Raw genomic sequence first — 19,079 nt, 5'->3', positions numbered from 1 at the left:
GAGTGAGTAATTTGATCAAATTTAGGATTTCATATTGGAGTAAAATATGGTTAATCCTTATTTATATTTTGGGTCGGCTATTGTGATTTACTGAAATTAGAACACCCAGTTCTATGAATATTTCATGTTAAACCGTAAACAATACTTATAAATATTTTCATTTTTCATACAAAACACTCTTAACAGAAGCTCTTAGAGGCAGAAATATATACAACGTTTTCCTTCGAAATGAGCACAAAATTTGCTCTGTGCCGTTCCGGTGACTCCACTTTTGTTCAACTAGTTCTGGTGTTAGTATATTTCATCCATCTCTTGCTTCTTCTTTTTATTTTTTTATTTTTTGTGTGTCAAAACATAGAGTTTGGAAGCTGTTGATTTATTGTTGTTGGGTTTTCTTTTTCTCTTTCCAAACTTTCCATGATCATTGTTATATGTATGTATATATATAGTGAGCTTCAATTGATGGATCTTGACCACCACGCATTATATTTCAATGATTTGAACCGTTAGTTTTTAGATATGCTCTCAAACATCATCTCTACAAAAAAATCACCTAAATGCAAAACTATTTGATCACTCAATTAGATGGTTGTTATTTTAGTCTTTTTCTTGAAGCACCGTATTCGTCTGCAACTAGATGCCTTAAAGTTTTCAATTTGTCCAGCTTTTACAAGGATAATCCATGAAAGAAGACATATGTAATGTCATATGTTCATCTAATATAAATGCATGAGATATTGTTGTTTGGCATATATGAATAGTAATATGTGGTTGCCTTGCCTCCATCTGTGTTTTTCGTTCCATTTTGATACGCAGCGCCAAAGGTGATCTTCTGAGGAGCAAATGAGGAAAAAAGTGTGCATGGAAAGCCGTCCCCCGCCGCCCTTGTCCGATCTTCTTCCTCCTGAACTGTTGTCAAAAATAGCAGATGGTCTAAGCCTAATCGATCTTCTGAGTTTCCGCAGTGTCTGCAAGGCTTGGAACTCTGCTTCTTCAACAGCTTCAGCTCAGAATGAATCTTCATATGAACCCTGGTTTTTACTGTACGAGGAACATTCTGATCAATGCCAGTTGCTAATATGTGAAAGTGGTAAAAAGTACACCATCAGTAATATTCCAGAACTAAAAGGAGCAACTTGCCTTGCATCAAACCAATGAATCTTCTTTTGCCCCTTCTCTCGTGCGAAAATCAACCTTCCAAAGTTGCCAGCCTCACAACTATGTGAGCATGTTGCAGCATTTTCATCCCCTCCCACTTGTCAAGATTGCATTGTTTTTGTCATTAGCCGTATCAATGATTTAAAACTGGAGCTGAATGTTCTTCATCGCGGAGCCAATGAATGGATCCGACACAAGCGCAATTTCACCCCATGTCCAGTTAACAGAATTGAATGTGGTGCTTTTCACAATGGAGAATTCTATTTTTTCGCCTGCGGAGGAGACAGGTTGATCCAGGTCGTTGTCACTGCTGCCGGCAAGCTACAGTGCCAGTGCTTTTCCATTATTCCTGTTTCGGCACCGGCACCGGCACCAGCACCAGCACCAGCACCAGCATCAGCACCAGCACCAGCTGAAGATGAAATTGTATCATTGAGAGAGGAAATGGGTTATTTGGACAAAAAGAATGTGAAGCAGCAGCTGGGGATGGGAAGGGACGTTTCAATTTCCTCATCCAAGACCAAGAGCCCTGATTTTAAAGGGATTTGGATCCACCCAAGATTCTGTCAAATCTCCCCAATTCACCAGAGTTGGTGATTCCGTTTTGCTTTCTAAATTGTTGGTCAACTTGGTTTCTGAATTTAGCAGCTTGTAAAATTATTATAGCAGTTCATCTTTTGTTGGTAAACTTGTTTCTTGGTTAATTCTAAGTACCTGATTTGTTATATCTTCTTTGCTGTGCATTGCTAGAATTAACCTGAGTTGAAAATTATAATAGAGCTAGTTTAAATCCAAACATGTTTGCTCTAGAATTCATTCTCATGTTTCTAAGCAACGCAGGTAATAGAGGTCGGGTAGGCTTTAACTGAGGGCAGCTGTAATAAGTAGCTAACAACAATTCAAGCAGACATTCTAGATTTAACACTTAAACTAAGTTTAGTAAGCTGAAAAAAGAACCTACTTTTTCTTTACATAAAACCCATCCTACAAATCCTCCAAAATTGAATCAGGTGTGTAGCCTGAACGGTCCTAAAAGCAATCAAAGGGCAGCAAGAGTGGTTACATGAGAGAGAGAGAGAGAGAGAGAGAGAGAGAGAGAGAGAGAGAGAGAATCGCTAGCTAGGTTAAATGAAGAATGCAATTAGTTGTGAAAAAAAAACATATATAAATTTTTTTAAAAATCTCTGGTCATCTTCTGTAGCATGCAAGAATTGAATCGTGGCAAAGCCGCCAATACTCTTTGTAGGAGATTAGCATCCATGGAAATATTGGAAGATCAGTCCCAATTGTAGATGGAATCCTGAAACCAATTTTAAAAGTTAAAAAATTGAAATATCCACAAAATAACCATCAAAACTATATTCAAATTTCAATTCACCGTCTGCCAGTAAGGACTCCATAAGCTGCTGTAGCAACCAATGTCCGAGGTTTCCCAGAAAGAATCTTGTTGTAGTGAGGCATGACTATTTGTCCTGATATGCATGCCCCATTAATAACAGTTGGCAGAACAAATACCAGACATAAATAAGTACTTCACCACTTCAACAGTAGAGATGCATCTTTCAGCTATTATCATGAATATGCATGCGTATGCATATGAGTTACCTTAAAGCTTTTAAAACAAAATCAGCATATAACTTGCATTTGGAGCTAGCTGGACTACTCCTTTTAACCATTGAAATTATCAAAGATCAATGCTACAGCACATCCGCACACACGTAAACAGAGCCTCACAACTTTACACTCAAAATTATCAAAGTTTTAAAGCCAAAGCTATTAATGTTACATGGTCCTGACTCCTGATAGACTGAAAAATGGTGAATTATTTCAAAATCCAAGCCCAAGTAGTTGACATATGATGCTTTCAGAATTCAGATGCAATCCAATGAAACAGCACTAATTCACTAAATAAAAGAATCGAGCTCTCACCTACAGTCAAGAAGTTGCTATGAAGAAATGAAACCACAACAGAAGCTTTCTCTCCAGTTAGGCCCTTTTCACTCTGCAATTTATCTGCTGGTGAACTAATATCCTTATGTGAATAAATGCAATCACTCCAAACAGATACAATTTCAAACCATATCCCAGAGGGAAATCTTTTTGGCATGACCAACCAAAGGAAAATTTTGATGTAAGGTGTGGCATGAATAACAGATATAGTGATTTCAATCAGTATATAGATAAGGCTGATGGTTGTATTCATAATGGTAAAGAAAATATAGAAAACAGAAGTTGTCGGTAATAGAAGCAGGAGTGGTGTGAACAGAAGAGATCCAACGATGTGTTGCTTGACAGTATAGTCATAGCTATCTAATCTCTGACGAAGAGGATTCCACTTTCGACCCCTGGAAAGCATTTGGCAAGTACACAAGCAATTAGATGTTATAAAATAGAAAAACAATCATGGATAAAGGACAAATTTTACTTGCACCTTCCCCAATTATATATAATCAAAATTCTGATCGGAGTTTGCCATTCAAGAAAAGAAAAAATAAATGCCTTGAAAATTCCATTGAATAATTCTAAAGGGTATTGAATTGTAGCCGCATGCACAAGAAAAGAAGATTTTCTCAGAAAACAGCAATTTGCATCAACCAATTCGAGACAAAATTATCTCCACTACTGTATAGGCAAGCATGTCTTGCATGGCGTACAAGTGTACATTTATTTACTTTCTTTTTTTGGTCGGTTGGTGTACAACTTACACAAACATGATTCTGCTATGGGACTCAAGAGGTGAGATTAATAAAGTGCCTGAAGTTTTGAGTGCACACTAGTTCTTAGATGGATATGTATAAATTACAGACAGTGTAAAGAACACAAAGACCATACGAAGTAGTTAACAAACATAAAAAACTTAAAAGTCACAAGTCGTGGGACTGATTCAACTGGTAGCACTATGGTAAACTTTGTCCCAGCACATATAACCCAAGCATCTCAATGCTTCAAGGCACACTTATATGTTTCAAATATCTATTAAATTATGGGCATTAAAATTTATAAACTACTATAATTATACAATAAAATGCAAAAACAAAATCATAGTCCCAACAAGCTTGAGAAATAAAGAAAAAGTCAGTGTCAAACCAAAGAGGAAAGTTGCACAATAACAGCAATCATGGATGGACTTGCCTCCTTAATGGAATATTGGCTACTGGCAGAACTAGATCAAATTACACATGTAGTCCCTATATCCTGTACACCTAAATTTTTCCAATTGTACCCCTGTATTTTGGTTCATTTGCAACTGAGGACAAAACATCAACTCAGTCTAATAATTTAACAGACATGTGGTCGTAGATGTCTTCAGACATACCTATGTTTCCAGGTTGCCACTCCATCAATTCATTAGACGCAATTGATGTTTTGTCCTTGATTGTAATTGTTATCAACTATAGGGGTACAATTGAAATTTTTTTAACTACAGATAATTAAGTAGAAAACAGACTAAACTACATCAACTTAACGTGTGATTTGACCGCATAATATGTATTAAATACATAACAACCAAACCAACAGGTGCTGAATAAGCATTAAGGGATAGAGAATAGGCCGGTTAGAAAAATGACCCTATCACATTCATAGGATTACCAAACACATTTGCTTTTGGTTGGCCATATGTAGAAGTTTTAAAGACTGAAAAAGCAAGAACAAGAAATCCGAGAGTAATACCTGAAAAGGCGCCACAAAGCTGCCAATGCCTGTATCTGAGTCGAGTATAAAAGTGATATCAACCAGTGAAGAGTGGACACATGTAATGTTGCTAGTGCAATCAAGTCTTTTATCAAAGCAGCAGGTACAGTCACCCCAAAAATGATTCCTGATATAGCAAGTCCTCTAATGAAATAAATGAAGTGAAACCCCAAAAAGATCCAAATGGTAGACCAAATCTGGATAGCAGTTAGTGAAATCATCCCAAGAACTCCTGCCAATTCCGTGTTTAACTTAAAACCTGCGGGGACTCCCATTAACCACACACAACCTGAGCGCAATAACTCATTTGTAATGTCACTGGCAAATTTCAGGACCCACATGCAAGCAGATTCTGCATGATACAGCAGTGCCAAACCGAACAAGTTTCCCAGAAGTACATCAACAGCTAAACTTGACCACATGGAATGCTTATGCAATGCGGCTTTCTCCGCATATTCAACACTTGATAGTGACCTTTGAAATAAAGAAGAAGATGATGAAAAAATTTGCAGTTTGTTCATGAAAGAAGTAAGAGTTCAATACCAAAAAAGAAAAAATGATGATACAACAAAAGAAATAAATATACGCAAGATGAAACACAATCATGATAACTGTCAATTGGGGTCAAATATAAGGCAATGCAGACAAGGACGAAAAGAAAGAGATCAGGTGAATGCCAATCATGGTAGTCAAGCAAACCCAGCCTACAAAAGTACAGATCAGAAAACGTTAACACTTTATTAACATGCATACGTTTACAGAGAAAACTTCCTCATAAATCAAAATGGTGTGAAAACTGATGGCATTTGAAAACCAACTTATGAGTCAGATAACTTCCCAGTATTCAACATAGAATGCTAAATGAAATGGCATTTGAAACCCAACTTATCAGTTAGACAACTCAACTGTATTCAACATAGATTTCTGTATTTGCATTTGTAAATGTCATCAATAATTAGAATGCTATATGGAATGGCATTTTAAACACAACTCATCGGTCAGATAAATTTCCAGTGTTCAACATAGAATTTCATATTACCTTGTGCCATTATCTTGAAGAAAGATTGGCCAATACAAGATCTGAGAACAACGGATTCTGATATTTATCCTTGAACTGCTGAATACCTTTACTGATATGATGTATACCCATGAATCTGATGCATACTTCAGAAGCCTATAGAGAAACTGAACAATGACATAGAATAACATGGACAATGAAGCCACAGACACAGCAAATAGTTGCCATGTGAAGGCAAGAAACCTGAAATGCCACACAAAGTCCATTTGAATACAGAGCAAAGCAGGACATCGAAAGCAAAGGAAGTGGGGAGGACAAATGTGTGAAGAAAATACATGTAAACTGTGGAAAAGCGCACAGTAGATTTCTTGGGACCCATGCATCTTTCGAAAACTTTGTCAGCAGCAGCGGAGCTATTGATTGCCAGAATGACCGTATCCTGCATGTAAACAATATCATAGTCGTATTGCAAAATTAACAACAAAGGTAAGTATTGATGCCCAAAAAATTCTCAAAAACTCTTACCAAGTCAAGGAGTGGCTGCTTCTGGTGAAGTTCATCAACCCACTTGGGTTTTCTCTCAGGAGCATTCACTTGATCAAATGAATTCCAAGGATGTAATGAGAAATGGTGAGCACCATAGGCTGGGGTCTCGTAGAATATTAACTACATTTGATCAAGAAAAGACAAGATTTTAATCAATCAAAACAGATGTCACGCTTAAAAATAAAAATTAAATTAAGCCCAACGCATGCCATTGAAGCATTCATGACTTACATACGTGGATATCACATGGAAACACCAATTGCCCATTCCAGTGGATGTGATGCAGTTTAGGAATCCAACTAATTTCTGTTCCAACTTGTTCTTGAGGATCACATAGCATCTGGATCCAATAATTGCTTTCTACAAAAGTTTGCCTACATTGTTCTAGTGATCCATTGAGAGTGTGGCACCCACAACAAGAAGAATGATATTGATCTTCTTTTGAGTGAACTTTAAAAAATTGACCCACTATACACAACATTGACTTATCCTGGAGCAACACAGGCATCCTTCCATTTGTGTCATGAAGGATTCCCTGAAAATAATAAATACTTTTCTTTGGTGAGAAGAAAAACACATACAATTTCAATAAAGCAATTTCCCAAACCATACAAAATAAGCAACAAATGAATGCATGCCAAAATCACTAAGTACAATGATAAAGAAACAAATTGAAACCTACCCAACTAAATTGCAGTTAAAAGTGATTGAAATCTGATTAGCATTCATTACCGAATAACATTATATACCTGAATGCATAATTTTTTATCAGAAAGCGCTTGTTCAGTGCAGGCAAAAGCTACGACAACGTCAAGAGAAGACGAAGACGACGAAATGAACCAACCCAGCAAGAAATTGGAGCAGGATGATGGTGTGCTCAATGAGAGTTGCTTTGGCCACCAAACCCTACACCTCCTTCCCATCCTTGTGAATATGATTGCTAATCAGTGGCTCAACTTACAGTCTCCATTTTATCCCAACTTCAAAAGTTTTATCGAAATTTTGCTTCTCATTCCAAAATTTGCTTTTGGTTCAGATCCCCCTTCTGAACCAGCTTGAGAGATTGGGGTTAGGGTTCTCGCTAGCTATTGTTCAGAGATGGAGAGGGAGGGAAGGGAAGCGAAATCGCCATGCATGATTCCTCTGGCTCCGATTTTCAGCGTCTTGAACGGGTCCTATATAAACGACCCCTGAATTATGTTATTCGCTAATCCTCACTTGGTTTTTCAGCTAATTTCCTATAAAACTCATCCGCACGGCTCGTTTTTAAAGTTATAAATCTCGACCTTTTAACGAAGTTGGGTCATGCTTAGTATATTTTTTTTAAAAAATTATTGCGCGTAACAAGAGTTGTGTACAATGGGCCGGCCGATTTGAATATGGCGCGAGCCCGGCCCATTTAAAGGAGGTTCAGCAAACTATTACTCGATTTTGGACGGGCCAAATTAAGCACAGCACGAATTTTCAAGCTGGACGGATCTACGACCGTTGGACCTGCTCGCTTAAAATTTCATTTTTAATTAAAAAATTATTTATTTATATCTTTGGGTTTTTAACTGTAGACGTCCTTAAACTTTGCCCTCAATTGCAATTGAGTTTGTGAATTTTTCTTTTTTGAGGCAATTACAACCTTTAACTCGACAAGTAGTTCCAATTGAGTCCTGCCGTAACAGAATCCGTCGAGTTTGGCCGTGTGAATAACATGTGTTCTTGTTCTGAGGGGTATATTGGAGTTTTCGTCGTTTTGAGACAAAATCCAATTTGGGGCACAGAGAGAGAGGGAAAGCGCAATCTCCTCAAGCTGCTTCTTCACGTAGCTTCAACCCAAAGTTGCCATATTTCACAGTGAACCCAGCCACCAAGCTTGGATCAATCACCGTCTTGATCCTCGCATTCTTCGCCCCTGTCAGCTTCTGCACCTGCTTCGCTATCTAAGCCAAGTGCTGCGACTCCAGCTTCACCACCGAGCTCACGATGGCCAGCTCCGTGTCCGTGATTTTGTTGTAACTCTAAATTCACCGACGAGAATGTTGAGGAAATTGACGGTGTAGGGCTGGAGGGTGGAGGACTTGGCGATTTCGTTGAAGACCTTGTGCTTCTTGTCGAGGTTGATGGCTTTTAGATCACTTGGCAGTGGCTTCCTTTTACAAGTTCTGCTCAGAAAGATAATTTACAGCTTTACCATTGGGTAAGTTTTTATACCTTATTATTCTGAATGTCAAGTCAAGCTTCATGATGCAGAATGTTGAAGGACAAATATGACAAGGAGCATTTTGCAACAAATGGCAGAATTTTTTTTGAAGGAATGTAAAGAATATAAATGCAGGACACCAAAGGACCCAATAGGATGAGTTGAAGGAGTGAAAAAAAATTCTAAAACAGTGATGTGAAATTGAAAACAAATAAAGAGTTAAAGAGCAAAAAATTGAGAAACCACAAAATACGGGTTTGATGAAGAAGTCGAAGATCGACGGCTTGACGAAGAACTTCTCGATCTTCTCCATGCCTATGGCGGTGGTTTTGAAGGTGTTGTTGGATTTGGCCACGTCAACCAACCCCGTGGCATAGCTGGCGGCTGTGGTGGCGTTCATTCTGACGCCACTGTTACGGCGGTAGCGGAGGAGTAGAGGTTGAGGGGATGGGTTGCACGTGGGTTCTAGGTTATGCTGGTTGGGAGATGGGGGGTGGGTTGCAGGTTGGGTTGGGATCTGGGTTTTAAGGGGGTGGGCTAAGGAGGAAGGGGAATGGGCTGCGTGAGAGAGGGGGAAACAGAGAGGGAGAGTTAAGGGAGACAGGGATTTGGATTTGGATTTTTTATTTTTAAGTTTATTTATTTATTTATTTATTTTTTTCAGTTTCTTCAGTTTATCTTTTCAATTTTTAAAATTTAAAATATTTTAATAAAATGGACAGTTTTAGCCCTTAAAGTAATGGCCAAATTGACAGAAGGACTCAAGAGAGAGTTGGATGACCTAATTGCCTCAAAAAATAGTTCGGGGACCCAATTGCAACTCGGGGTAAAGTTTAGGGACCTCTACAGTTAAAAACCCTTATATCTTATATAGGGATTTTAAGAGCAATAGTTCATGAACTTCTTCCGATTTGCATTTGGTCATTGGATTCGGAAAATGGGTGTTGTAGTCCCCCAACTCTATTTTCGTTAGCACCATTATTCATGTTGTCATATCTGTTACATTTTTTAAGAATTTAAGGGCAAAATGGTCATTTTAAATGCATCCCATAGAGGTTTTAGGAGCAAGTCCTGAACATATTTGGTCATCCAACTCGAATATTGGCTCTTGTAGTCCTCCTAGCTAACGTGTACACCTCTTGTCATGAGGATGGGATTTATCCACCGATGGGTCTGGGGAGGATGGCACTACTAACAAAGACGGTCTGGTGAAAACTTTGGTTCAGTCGTCATAATTTGTTACATTTTCTCTTAAAACAAAGCGCAAAATGGTAATTTTATGCAATTTGTATTTCCACCAGCTTTTATCCCAAAATCGTTGCAATCCTCAACAAATTGAACCCTAATGCATCTTCCCATGTCCAATTGTGATTGTGGTTTTAATAATAAGCAGTAAATCACTCTCTTTTCCTTTATTTATATTTCAAAGTAAATCAAGTTTTCCTTCTCATGATTTATCGTTCCAAGTAAAAAATAATTACTCAATAAATTAAGTCTTTATTATGAAAAGAACTAAAAGTTCAAGTTTAGCATATAATTAATTTTTTTTTTCAAATGTATCTTTTTAAAATAAAAATAAATATAAGCGATAGTCTAAACTACAATGGAGAGGAGGGATTTTTCACACATATACTACTAGGGTGTCGTGAGAGTTCAAACCTGAGACAATTACTCTGCTAGTCAATGCTCTTTTTCATTGGGCTAGATCCCTTCGGCATTTCAATAGTATCTTTATATCTTAAAAAAAAAATTTCTCGCTTCTTAGTTTTGTTAATAGTTGTATTTCCTATCATAATTAATTTTTTAATTCATTATTTTCTCCTAAAAGAGTAGAGTTTAGTACATCGATATAATTATAAAGGAGACTTTGGAAAAGCCCAAAGGAGAGAGAAAATTTTTAAAAGAAGCAAAAATGGACAAAATTGCCCTTATTTATTTTTTGATTTCCTAAGAAATCCTTTACATTTGCATGTCTTTGGTTTAAAAGTTGAGAGGTTATTCTGTCTTTTTTTAAAAAGCTTTGGCTTTTTCCAAAAGTGAAAGTTTTTTTATGGGTAAAACCTAAATTTACTTATAATTAATTGTAACTATAACTAAGCCAACATTGCTCACACAATGTTTATTGTTATTCAATACGGTTTTAGGGTTAGAGCTAATTATTTTAGGAGTATCGTCATTTCTTTTGAGCTAAACTGTAAGTGATTAGACGGATCCTAAAAATAAGCTATCTTTGGTTTCTATCACGCAATATTTATAATATTTTTGAAAGGTTTAAGGGTTGATCGTCAATGGGATCTAGTCTAGTGGAAAAAGGGTCTTGACTTCCAGACGAGTGGTCTCGGGTTCAAACCCCATGGAACCTTGGTAGTATGTGTGTGGAGAGAGAAAGCCCCATGTCCTTTTAGTTAGACTATAGCTTGTATTTAAAAAAAAAAAAAAAAAAAAGGTTTATCACATTAGGGCCTATAATCCTTATTTTAGATGTTAAGTTTTAAGTTTTAACTCGTAATAACATATCTCTTTTATTGACTATTTAGATGTGTCTATATTTCTTTAGTAGAATTTAAGGGTTGCTTACTTTTGTGTGTGTAACCTCTAGAGCTTAGGGTTTAGGGTTTAACTCTCATCCTTTGGAGCTGGCCCTTAACCTAATCCTAAACCATAAGAAATTAGCTGAATCCTAAAAACATATAGGTTAGCTTTCGCAACTGTTAAACAATATGTAGAATGAAGTGAGTAATTGCAAGAGGACAATATGCTCCAATTAATATAGTAGTAAGTAGAGTATCATTCTGACAGGGATTTAGTTAATCTATTAAGTACTAGAGTAATTTATTCCTAATTATATTTGAATTAAATAATAAAATGATTATGATGATAGAAATCTAAATAAACAAGCAAATTAAGAATAAGGGGGGTGTATTTAATGGACCCGGATTTTCTCTGCCATGATCTGCTTTACTTTTGTTCTCCGTATGCCACCTCATTAAAATTTAATCTAAGGGATAAAAATTGAACACATCGATTGTAAAATAAAAACCCAATTTACTCCTAATTAAAAATGATTAAAAAATCCTAACTTGACTAACACCTTAACTTAACGTCTCAGGAATTTTTTTTTTCCCTTCTTCCTCCTCCGCACGTCTGCCCCCACCCCCAAAATCTTTAATTTCTCCAATCTTAGAACACAAAAACATTCTTACCAAGAAGAGTATGAACATAACAAGAATCCTATAACACATCGAATAAGAAACTAGCTCCAAGGGCATAGGAAATTAAATCATTAAGTTTACCCAAATAATAGAAAACTTGGAGTGAGAAAGAGCATAAATCATGTAAAGAAAATATAGAAGTAGCAAACTCTACGTTTTCAAATTAAAAGAAGGGAATTTTTGCCCACAAATGATGAAGAGAGACAATTCCACTTTTCGCATTTTGTTCCTCATTCAAATGCCATGTTTGGATGTTGAGAAATTCCATAAGAGAAACTAAAGTTTGGAATTTGAATCTCATCTGGTTTGGGGGTTGTGATTTCTCAGCAAGGAAATGGAGCATGTGCTGCCGATAATTGTACATTTGAGAGAAGTTAATTACATTGGATACAGTCATCATATCCCACATCACCTAATTTGCTGAATTATTTAGCATTTACCAGTGCTGTAATTTGGAATGAATTGATGTGAGTTATGCAAGTTAAAGCTAAAAAGGTATTGGTTTGCTCATGTTGTTTATGAGTTGCAAGATAGCCCAAGCTTTTTTTTTTTCCTTTCAATAATATGTATATGTGTTTAACTTCCACCGATTTTACTTTTTGTAGAAGAAGAACAGAGATGAGCGATAAGATTTTGGGGGTGAGGTGCAGAGGAGGAAGAAGGGGGAAAAAAACTTCCACAGACTTTAAGTTTTAGGTGTTAGTCAAGTTATGATTTTTTAATAATTTTTAATTATGAGTAAATTGGGTTTTTATTTTACAGTCAATGTGTCCAATTTATATTCCTTAGATTAAATTTTAATGAGATGGAATACGGAGAACAAAAGTAAAGCAGATTATGGTAGAAAAAATCAAAACAGAGGATCCAGATCCGTATTTAATTGAGATTTTTTAAAAAATACTTTGGGATAAAAAAAAGTCTAGTGGTATTCTACTAAGACTTTTAAATAATCTAAATAAGTCTTATGGTATTCCATTAAGATTATTAGGATTTTTAAAAGAGGGTGTCAAAATCACATGGTATTCAATCAAGACTTTAAACAAGTAACAAAAAGTCTTATGGTATTTAAAAACTTTCTAATTTCGAAGGTTGTGTGGGACTTTTTAGTGAAAGGTATAAATACCAAACCCTATCTTAAATCCCACCCCAACCCATGAGATTTTTCTCGTGAGATTTTTTTTTCTTTCTAGAATTGTTTTTCCTCTACGGCGATCCCCAGGTATGCTTAGCCCTCTACATAACCATGGCTTATGCTGGCCTTAACTTTACAATTTTTATACTTTACCCTGTGGGCAAGCTCTTAGAGGAATACTGGAGACCAATTCAGTGGGCTGTGCTTTGTTCAATTCCTCTCAGAGGTATACAACAAACCCTTGTGGGATTTTGATATGAACCCTTAAGACTTGTGGTCTGAACTCTTCTTCTTCATCCTCTCCTTCTTGTGCGCATTCTGACAACCTCCCAATGCCTTTGAGTTTGCAAATTCCTTGAAGCCATATTGGCACTCAAACTTCTTGTCATCTGCTTCACTAGTTGAGCTCTTCTTATTGCTGGCAGGTTTATTCATATGAACCTCCCTTCCATACAAAACGGAGTTCGATGAATTTACACTGTCATCTCCTTCTACAGAGCCTTTGATGGAGCTGTCCTCACTCTTGCTTGGGCTCAGCTCAAACCCAAAAAGCCTAAGCTTCTTCTCAACGCAAGATCCAGTAGATAGATGTGGGTTAAACAGTGTCAGACCATCTGTTCGATGAAATGCCTCAAAGAGGCTTTGCTGCAGCAGTTGGGAAATGATAGGGGTTACTAGCAGAATTGCAGTTAGCATTAACAGTTTCAAAAAAAAATAGAACCAAAACTAATTTAGTTGATGTGGTATATTCTAAGCCATTGGATTTTTTTAAACTCATAATCCGTTAAATCCATGTGGTCCTTTCAAATCTTATAAATATTTATATAAATCTTTTAAAATACATAACTAAAAAATCTTGATTATAAAAAATCAATAAAGAAAATCTTATAAGTCATTACATTCTACTTAATCCCACTAGACTTTTTTTTTTTTTAATCACTAAATAGTCTTTTAAAATCCCAATTGAATACATCCCCCTAAGTAAACAATATAACAGATGAAACCAAGGATGATAAAGCACTAGGACACCGATTTCACCAAGCTAATCCCACCTAAATCCTTCTAGCTTGTTAATCCAAATTTATCTAATATGTTGATAGTCGTTTTCCTGTACCTCACCAATACTCTTTTTGATAAGACTTACCTCGAATACCCCCCTTGAAATCTATGACGAACCTTGTTACCCATCCGACTTCTGACTGATGTCGGACCCACTTTACTAAAAAGTACTTTAGCCTTAATTTAAACTGATAAAGGCTTCGACTTCTGCCAAAATTTTGGTAGAGTCTACCTTATAATTGGAACATTTCCCACAAATTTTCAACCTTCGACCAATTTAGTAAAAGTTCTAACCTTTCGGCAGATAACATTGCCTCTAACTCCATTCATACGTTGAATTTCCTGGAACATGGATCAACAATTATACTGAAACATAAGTCTCAAGATTCCCTGTGCTACACTTACACACGACCAGTTCCACCTGAAGAAATGGTCAACACCGAGGTAATAGCCATACTAGTCCTCAATATAGCATAAGTTTCACTTTTTAGTAAAGTAGGTCTGACATCGGTTAGATGCTGAACAGGAAGCAGGGTTTTTCACAGATTCCAAGGGGGAATTTGGGGCGGGTCCTGTCACTTTTCCAATTTATATTAGTTGTGTTCATTACCGTCAACTCACTCTATTCCTAGTTATAGATTTAGATGGCTAAGAACCATTAAGATTTATGGAAAATATTAAAGACTAGACAAACCACAAAATAATTTTCCAAGTCAGTTACGATTACTTGTTACAAGAAGCTATTTATTAGGCCTCCTCTTCCAGTCTCAACCCAATTCTTCCAATCATGCAATTAGTGACCAATTAATTGAAAGCATTAAGAACGGTAACAATCACTCAACATGCATAGATAAATAGAATTAATAATATCAAATAATTTAAGTATTCATAGCTAGGCTACGTCATAACCCTATTAAAAAGAAATTAGTTCATGGGCTATGAGTAAGAGTGTAGGAATTGGATGGTGTTAGATTTTCCTTTTACAATAGTGGCTGAATCCCCCTATATATAGTACTCTTATAAATACTACCTCTCTAAGGTATAATTACAATTATTATAATAGAAAATTCGGTATAAGTCCAATTCTTATGATAAAATTTGGGTGCAATCCACACATTTGTTGTTAGTAATTCAAGTCTTCTGACTTTTGTGCCATGTTGGATTACTTACCTTCTTTTAATTTCTAAGGTTTATATTTTATTTTCTTAATTTTTTAATTTATGTTGTGCTTCCAATTTTGCCCCTAAGATAGAAATCGGATAACCTAAAAGCCAGCAAAATATCAAAAATCGTGTTAAACAATCTTCAGACGCCAAGAATAGAAAGAATCGCAGAAATCGTATCTTCCACAATCAATTATGGCCCTGTCAAGCCGATTTCTACAGATTTCATGCTTCTTAATTGTTGAGGGTTTTGGGTTTCATTTTAGAGTTGAATTTGCCTGTCGTCTTCTTCAATTGTAGCCGGTGGAGTTTGCCGTCGTTTGGGGATTCTCACCTTGCTTCTCCACCAATTGCAGTGCATGTGTTCAAGGTATGTTGTATATTTACCTCTTTTGTAGGTGGAAACCTTTGACGTTAACAAAACCTGCTTCTTGAATGAATTTGTATATGTAACTACTGCTTCCTGAACCAATTTCTTTTTGTTTTTGTTTTCTAATTGAGGACCCCAACTATGTCTTTGACGATAACTAAACCTGCTTCCTGAATGAATTTCTATAGAGTTTAGTCCTCTACCTATACCATAGGAAGAAGATGAAGAAACCAGTTCATCTTGTACTCTGTTCCTTGAGTAGAAATATATGTTTAGGTAAAACTGATACTTTCTATTCATCTCCATAATGAGCTATTTATATGTTTACATAGGGTTTTACAGGTTTAACAAGGAAATAAAATAAACTAGGAAACAAAGTCCTAATTGTATAAGAATTAGTCAACTACACTAATTAGGAAATCATTTTCCTGAACTCACGCACACGCCAACACTCCCCCTCAAGTTGGAGCATAAATGTCACCAAGGTCCAACTTGCTCAGCGTGTCCTGAAATACTTGGCTTGAAACTGCTTTCGTTAAGATATCTGCCAACTGATCTTCTGACTTTACAAACGGGAACTGAAGCGTCTTGTCTTCTAATCTTTCTTTGATGAAATGCCTATCCACTTCAACATGTTTAGTTCGATCATGTTACTGGATTATGAGCAATATTAATGGCCGCAATATTATCGCAATATAATTTCATGGGTTTTTTAGGCTTTAAACCTAACTCCGTTAGAACATGCTTAATCCATAACAACTCACAAACACCATGTGCCATACCTCTATATTCTGCCTCCGCACTTGATCTTGCAACAACATTTTGTTTCTTACTACGCCAAGTAACAAGGTTACCTCCTACAAAAGTAAAGTAACCTGAAGTGGATCATCTGTCTATTTGGGACCCAGCCCAATCCGCATCTATATACCCAATTACATCCAGATGTCCTTGCTTTGAATAGATTAACCCTTTACCAGGAGTTGATTTCAAATATCTCAAGATGCGATTCACTGCATCTCTATGAACTTCACTTGGAGAGTGCATAAACTGGCTTACAACACTCACAGCATATGCAATGTCCGGTCTCGTATGTGACAAATAAATTAACCTCCCAACTAGGCGCTGGTATTGCTCCTTGTTAGTTGGTTTATGATCAATACACTCACCAAGCTTGTGATTTTCCTCCATAGGCGTATTAACTGGTTTACACCCCAGCATCCTTGTTTCAGTTAATAAATTCATAACATATTTTCGTTGAGACAAGAAGATACCTTGCTGTGATCTAGATACTTCTATCCCGAGAAAATACTTAAGTGTACCAAGATCTTTCATCTCAAACTCCTTAGATAAATACTCTTGCAATGCTTTTCTTTCATCAGGATCATCACCTGTTACGATCATATCATCAACATATACTATCAAAGCTGTAATTTTATTTTCCTTATGCTTCAAGAACAAAGTATGATCAAAATTACTTTGTTTATATCCAAATGCCCTCATAGACTTTGTCAACCGCCCAAACCTTGCTCGAGGTGACTGTTTCAAACCATACAAAGACTTCTTTAATTTGCACACATAGTGTTTCGATTCGGAACTCAAGTTACATCCAGGCGGAGAATCCATATAAACTTCTTCTTCTAAATCACCATGTAAAAAAGCATTTTTGACATCGAATTGGTGTAATGGCCAATCCAAGTTTACAGCAAGTGATATCAGGATTCGTACAGTATTGATTTTTGCTACTGGAAACGTCTCCTGATAATCCACTCCATATCTCTGAGTACACCCTTTTGCCACCAATCGAGCTTTGTACCGTTCGATTGATCCATCTACCTTCAACTTAATGGTATAAATCCATCTACAACCTACAGTTCGTTTGCCACTTGGGAGAGGAACAAGTTTCCAAGTGGAATTCTTTTGAGGAGCTTGCATCTCATCATTCATCGCTTGTTTCCAGTTTGGATCCATCAAAGCCTCTTCTACACTGCTTGGTGTAGACAAATAATCTAGTTGTTTGATCAACATGGCATGTGGTGCGGACAATCTATGAGCGGAAACATGGATGCTAATCGGGACTTCACTTTAACTTTGGGATCCGCTTCATATTGAATCTTTGGGATACCATGATTCTTACGAACAGGTAATTGGTATGGTTGTAGATGTATCTCATTAGATGGATCGTCTGAAAACAAATCAGTTAAATATAAATCTTCAACATCAATGTTTTGGGATATTACCTGGGTTGTAGGTTCAGAAGACACCTCAGAAGATAATTGGTTAAATGGTACAGAAACTTCAGAAACGGGCATTAATACATCATTCTTCTCCCCCTGACCGGGTGACTGAGTTGTGGGTGAGGAGACCAACTATCGTGTGTAGTTTCTGGAGTGGTATCTGACGAGTTGGTTAGTGCATCCTGAACTGTCGGATGACATAACGACTCTAAAGTAACGAATCCTTCCAGGTCGAATTGATCACCAACAGTATCTGGACTCGCCTGTGCCTGAACTCCCCCAGAAAAATACATTTCTTCTTCTCGAAAAACCACATCCATAGTGATGTAGAGCTTCTGAGTAGGGGGATGATAGCAGCGATACCCTTTTTGATGTTGGGCATAGCCAATAAACACACACTTGAGTGCTCGAGGCTCCAACTTGTTGCGCTGATGTGTATAAAGATGAACGAAAGTTACACATCCAAAAACTCGTGGCTCCAAATTGGGAGTGGAATGAAGGGCACAAAACTGACGAAGGGCTTGTAATGGTGTTTGGAAGTTCAAGACACTGTAGGGAACCCGATTAATAAGATACGCAGCAGAACACACTGCTTCTCCCCAAAAAGAACGAGGCATTTGAGCATCAAACAATGAAGCTCGAACCACTCCTAACAAATGACGATTTTTGAGCTCTGCTACCCCATTTTGCTGAGGAGTTTATGGACATGTTCGTTGATGTTCAATTCCATGAGCTTCTAAAAACTGACAAAGATCATGATTCACAAATTCACCCCCATTATCAGAACGAAGGATCTTAATTTTTGCATGAAACTGAGTGTCTACCATCTTGTAAAACTGTTGAAATGTGGCACACACCTCCCTCTTGGTTTTTAAGAGAGAAATCCAAGTCATACGTGTGCAATCATCAATAAAGGTAACAAACCAACGAGCACCAGAAGAAGTAGAAATTGGAGCAGGACCCCAAACATCAGAATGAACAATTGCAAAAGGCACCGTACTTTTATTCATACTCAAAGGGAAGGAAACTCGATGGCTCTTTGCCAGTTCACAAACATCACACTTAAAATTAAAATTTGAAAGTTTACTAAACCATGAAGGAAACAACTTTTTAAGATATCCAAAGGAGGCATGACCCAACCGTCTATGCCACAACCAAATAAAATTCTGATTTTTCTCAGTCGAATCTCCACTAGTCTTGAAGGCTTGAGAAATCCGAGTCTCACCACTTGTTGCCAAATCCAGAAAATACAGCGTGCCCTTTCTAGTACCATAACCAATTATCTTCCTTGTGAGGATGTCCT

General features: G+C 36.9%; 3 protein-coding genes and 1 pseudogene across 5 annotated transcripts; 1 reads left to right on the top strand and 3 right to left on the bottom strand.

The window, feature by feature from the left end:
- LOC18779193 (N-acetylglucosaminyl-phosphatidylinositol biosynthetic protein gpi1) lies at positions 628 to 7,666 on the bottom strand. Of its 3 annotated transcripts, none has more exons than XM_020563058.1 (9): positions 7,165 to 7,666; positions 6,651 to 6,971; positions 6,395 to 6,535; positions 6,205 to 6,308; positions 5,891 to 6,112; positions 4,831 to 5,325; positions 3,088 to 3,503; positions 2,537 to 2,630; positions 628 to 2,458 (listed from the first exon to the last, which is right to left on the bottom strand). In XM_020563058.1, exons 1-9 carry the CDS (start codon positions 7,336 to 7,338, stop codon positions 2,347 to 2,349), a joined length of 2,079 nt encoding a protein of 692 aa, XP_020418647.1. In that variant the 5' UTR covers positions 7,339 to 7,666; the 3' UTR covers positions 628 to 2,346. The 3 variants fall into 3 exon arrangements, with proteins under 3 accessions (XP_020418647.1, XP_020418648.1, XP_020418649.1); XM_020563059.1 differs by having other exon boundaries at positions 6,651 to 6,950; XM_020563060.1 differs by lacking the exon at positions 7,165 to 7,666 and having other exon boundaries at positions 6,647 to 6,908.
- On the top strand, positions 862 to 1,755 carry LOC18779556. Its single transcript, XM_007213350.2, has 2 exons — positions 862 to 1,108; positions 1,238 to 1,755. Exons 1-2 carry the CDS (start codon positions 862 to 864, stop codon positions 1,753 to 1,755), a joined length of 765 nt encoding a protein of 254 aa, XP_007213412.2.
- On the bottom strand, positions 7,968 to 9,258 carry LOC109948735 (annotated as a pseudogene).
- On the bottom strand, positions 12,889 to 13,702 carry LOC18779988 (zinc finger protein 5). The gene has a single exon (XM_020562915.1). The coding sequence runs from the start codon at positions 13,644 to 13,646 to the stop codon at positions 13,215 to 13,217; it is 432 nt and encodes a 143-aa protein (XP_020418504.1). The 5' UTR covers positions 13,647 to 13,702; the 3' UTR covers positions 12,889 to 13,214.

Source organism: Prunus persica, chromosome G4 (genome assembly GCF_000346465.2).
Source record: "Prunus persica cultivar Lovell chromosome G4, Prunus_persica_NCBIv2, whole genome shotgun sequence".
Taxonomy (NCBI): Eukaryota; Viridiplantae; Streptophyta; class Magnoliopsida; order Rosales; family Rosaceae; genus Prunus; species Prunus persica.
Note: the sequence above shows the minus strand (reverse complement) of the source record. Positions and strands in the feature narration are given on the sequence as shown.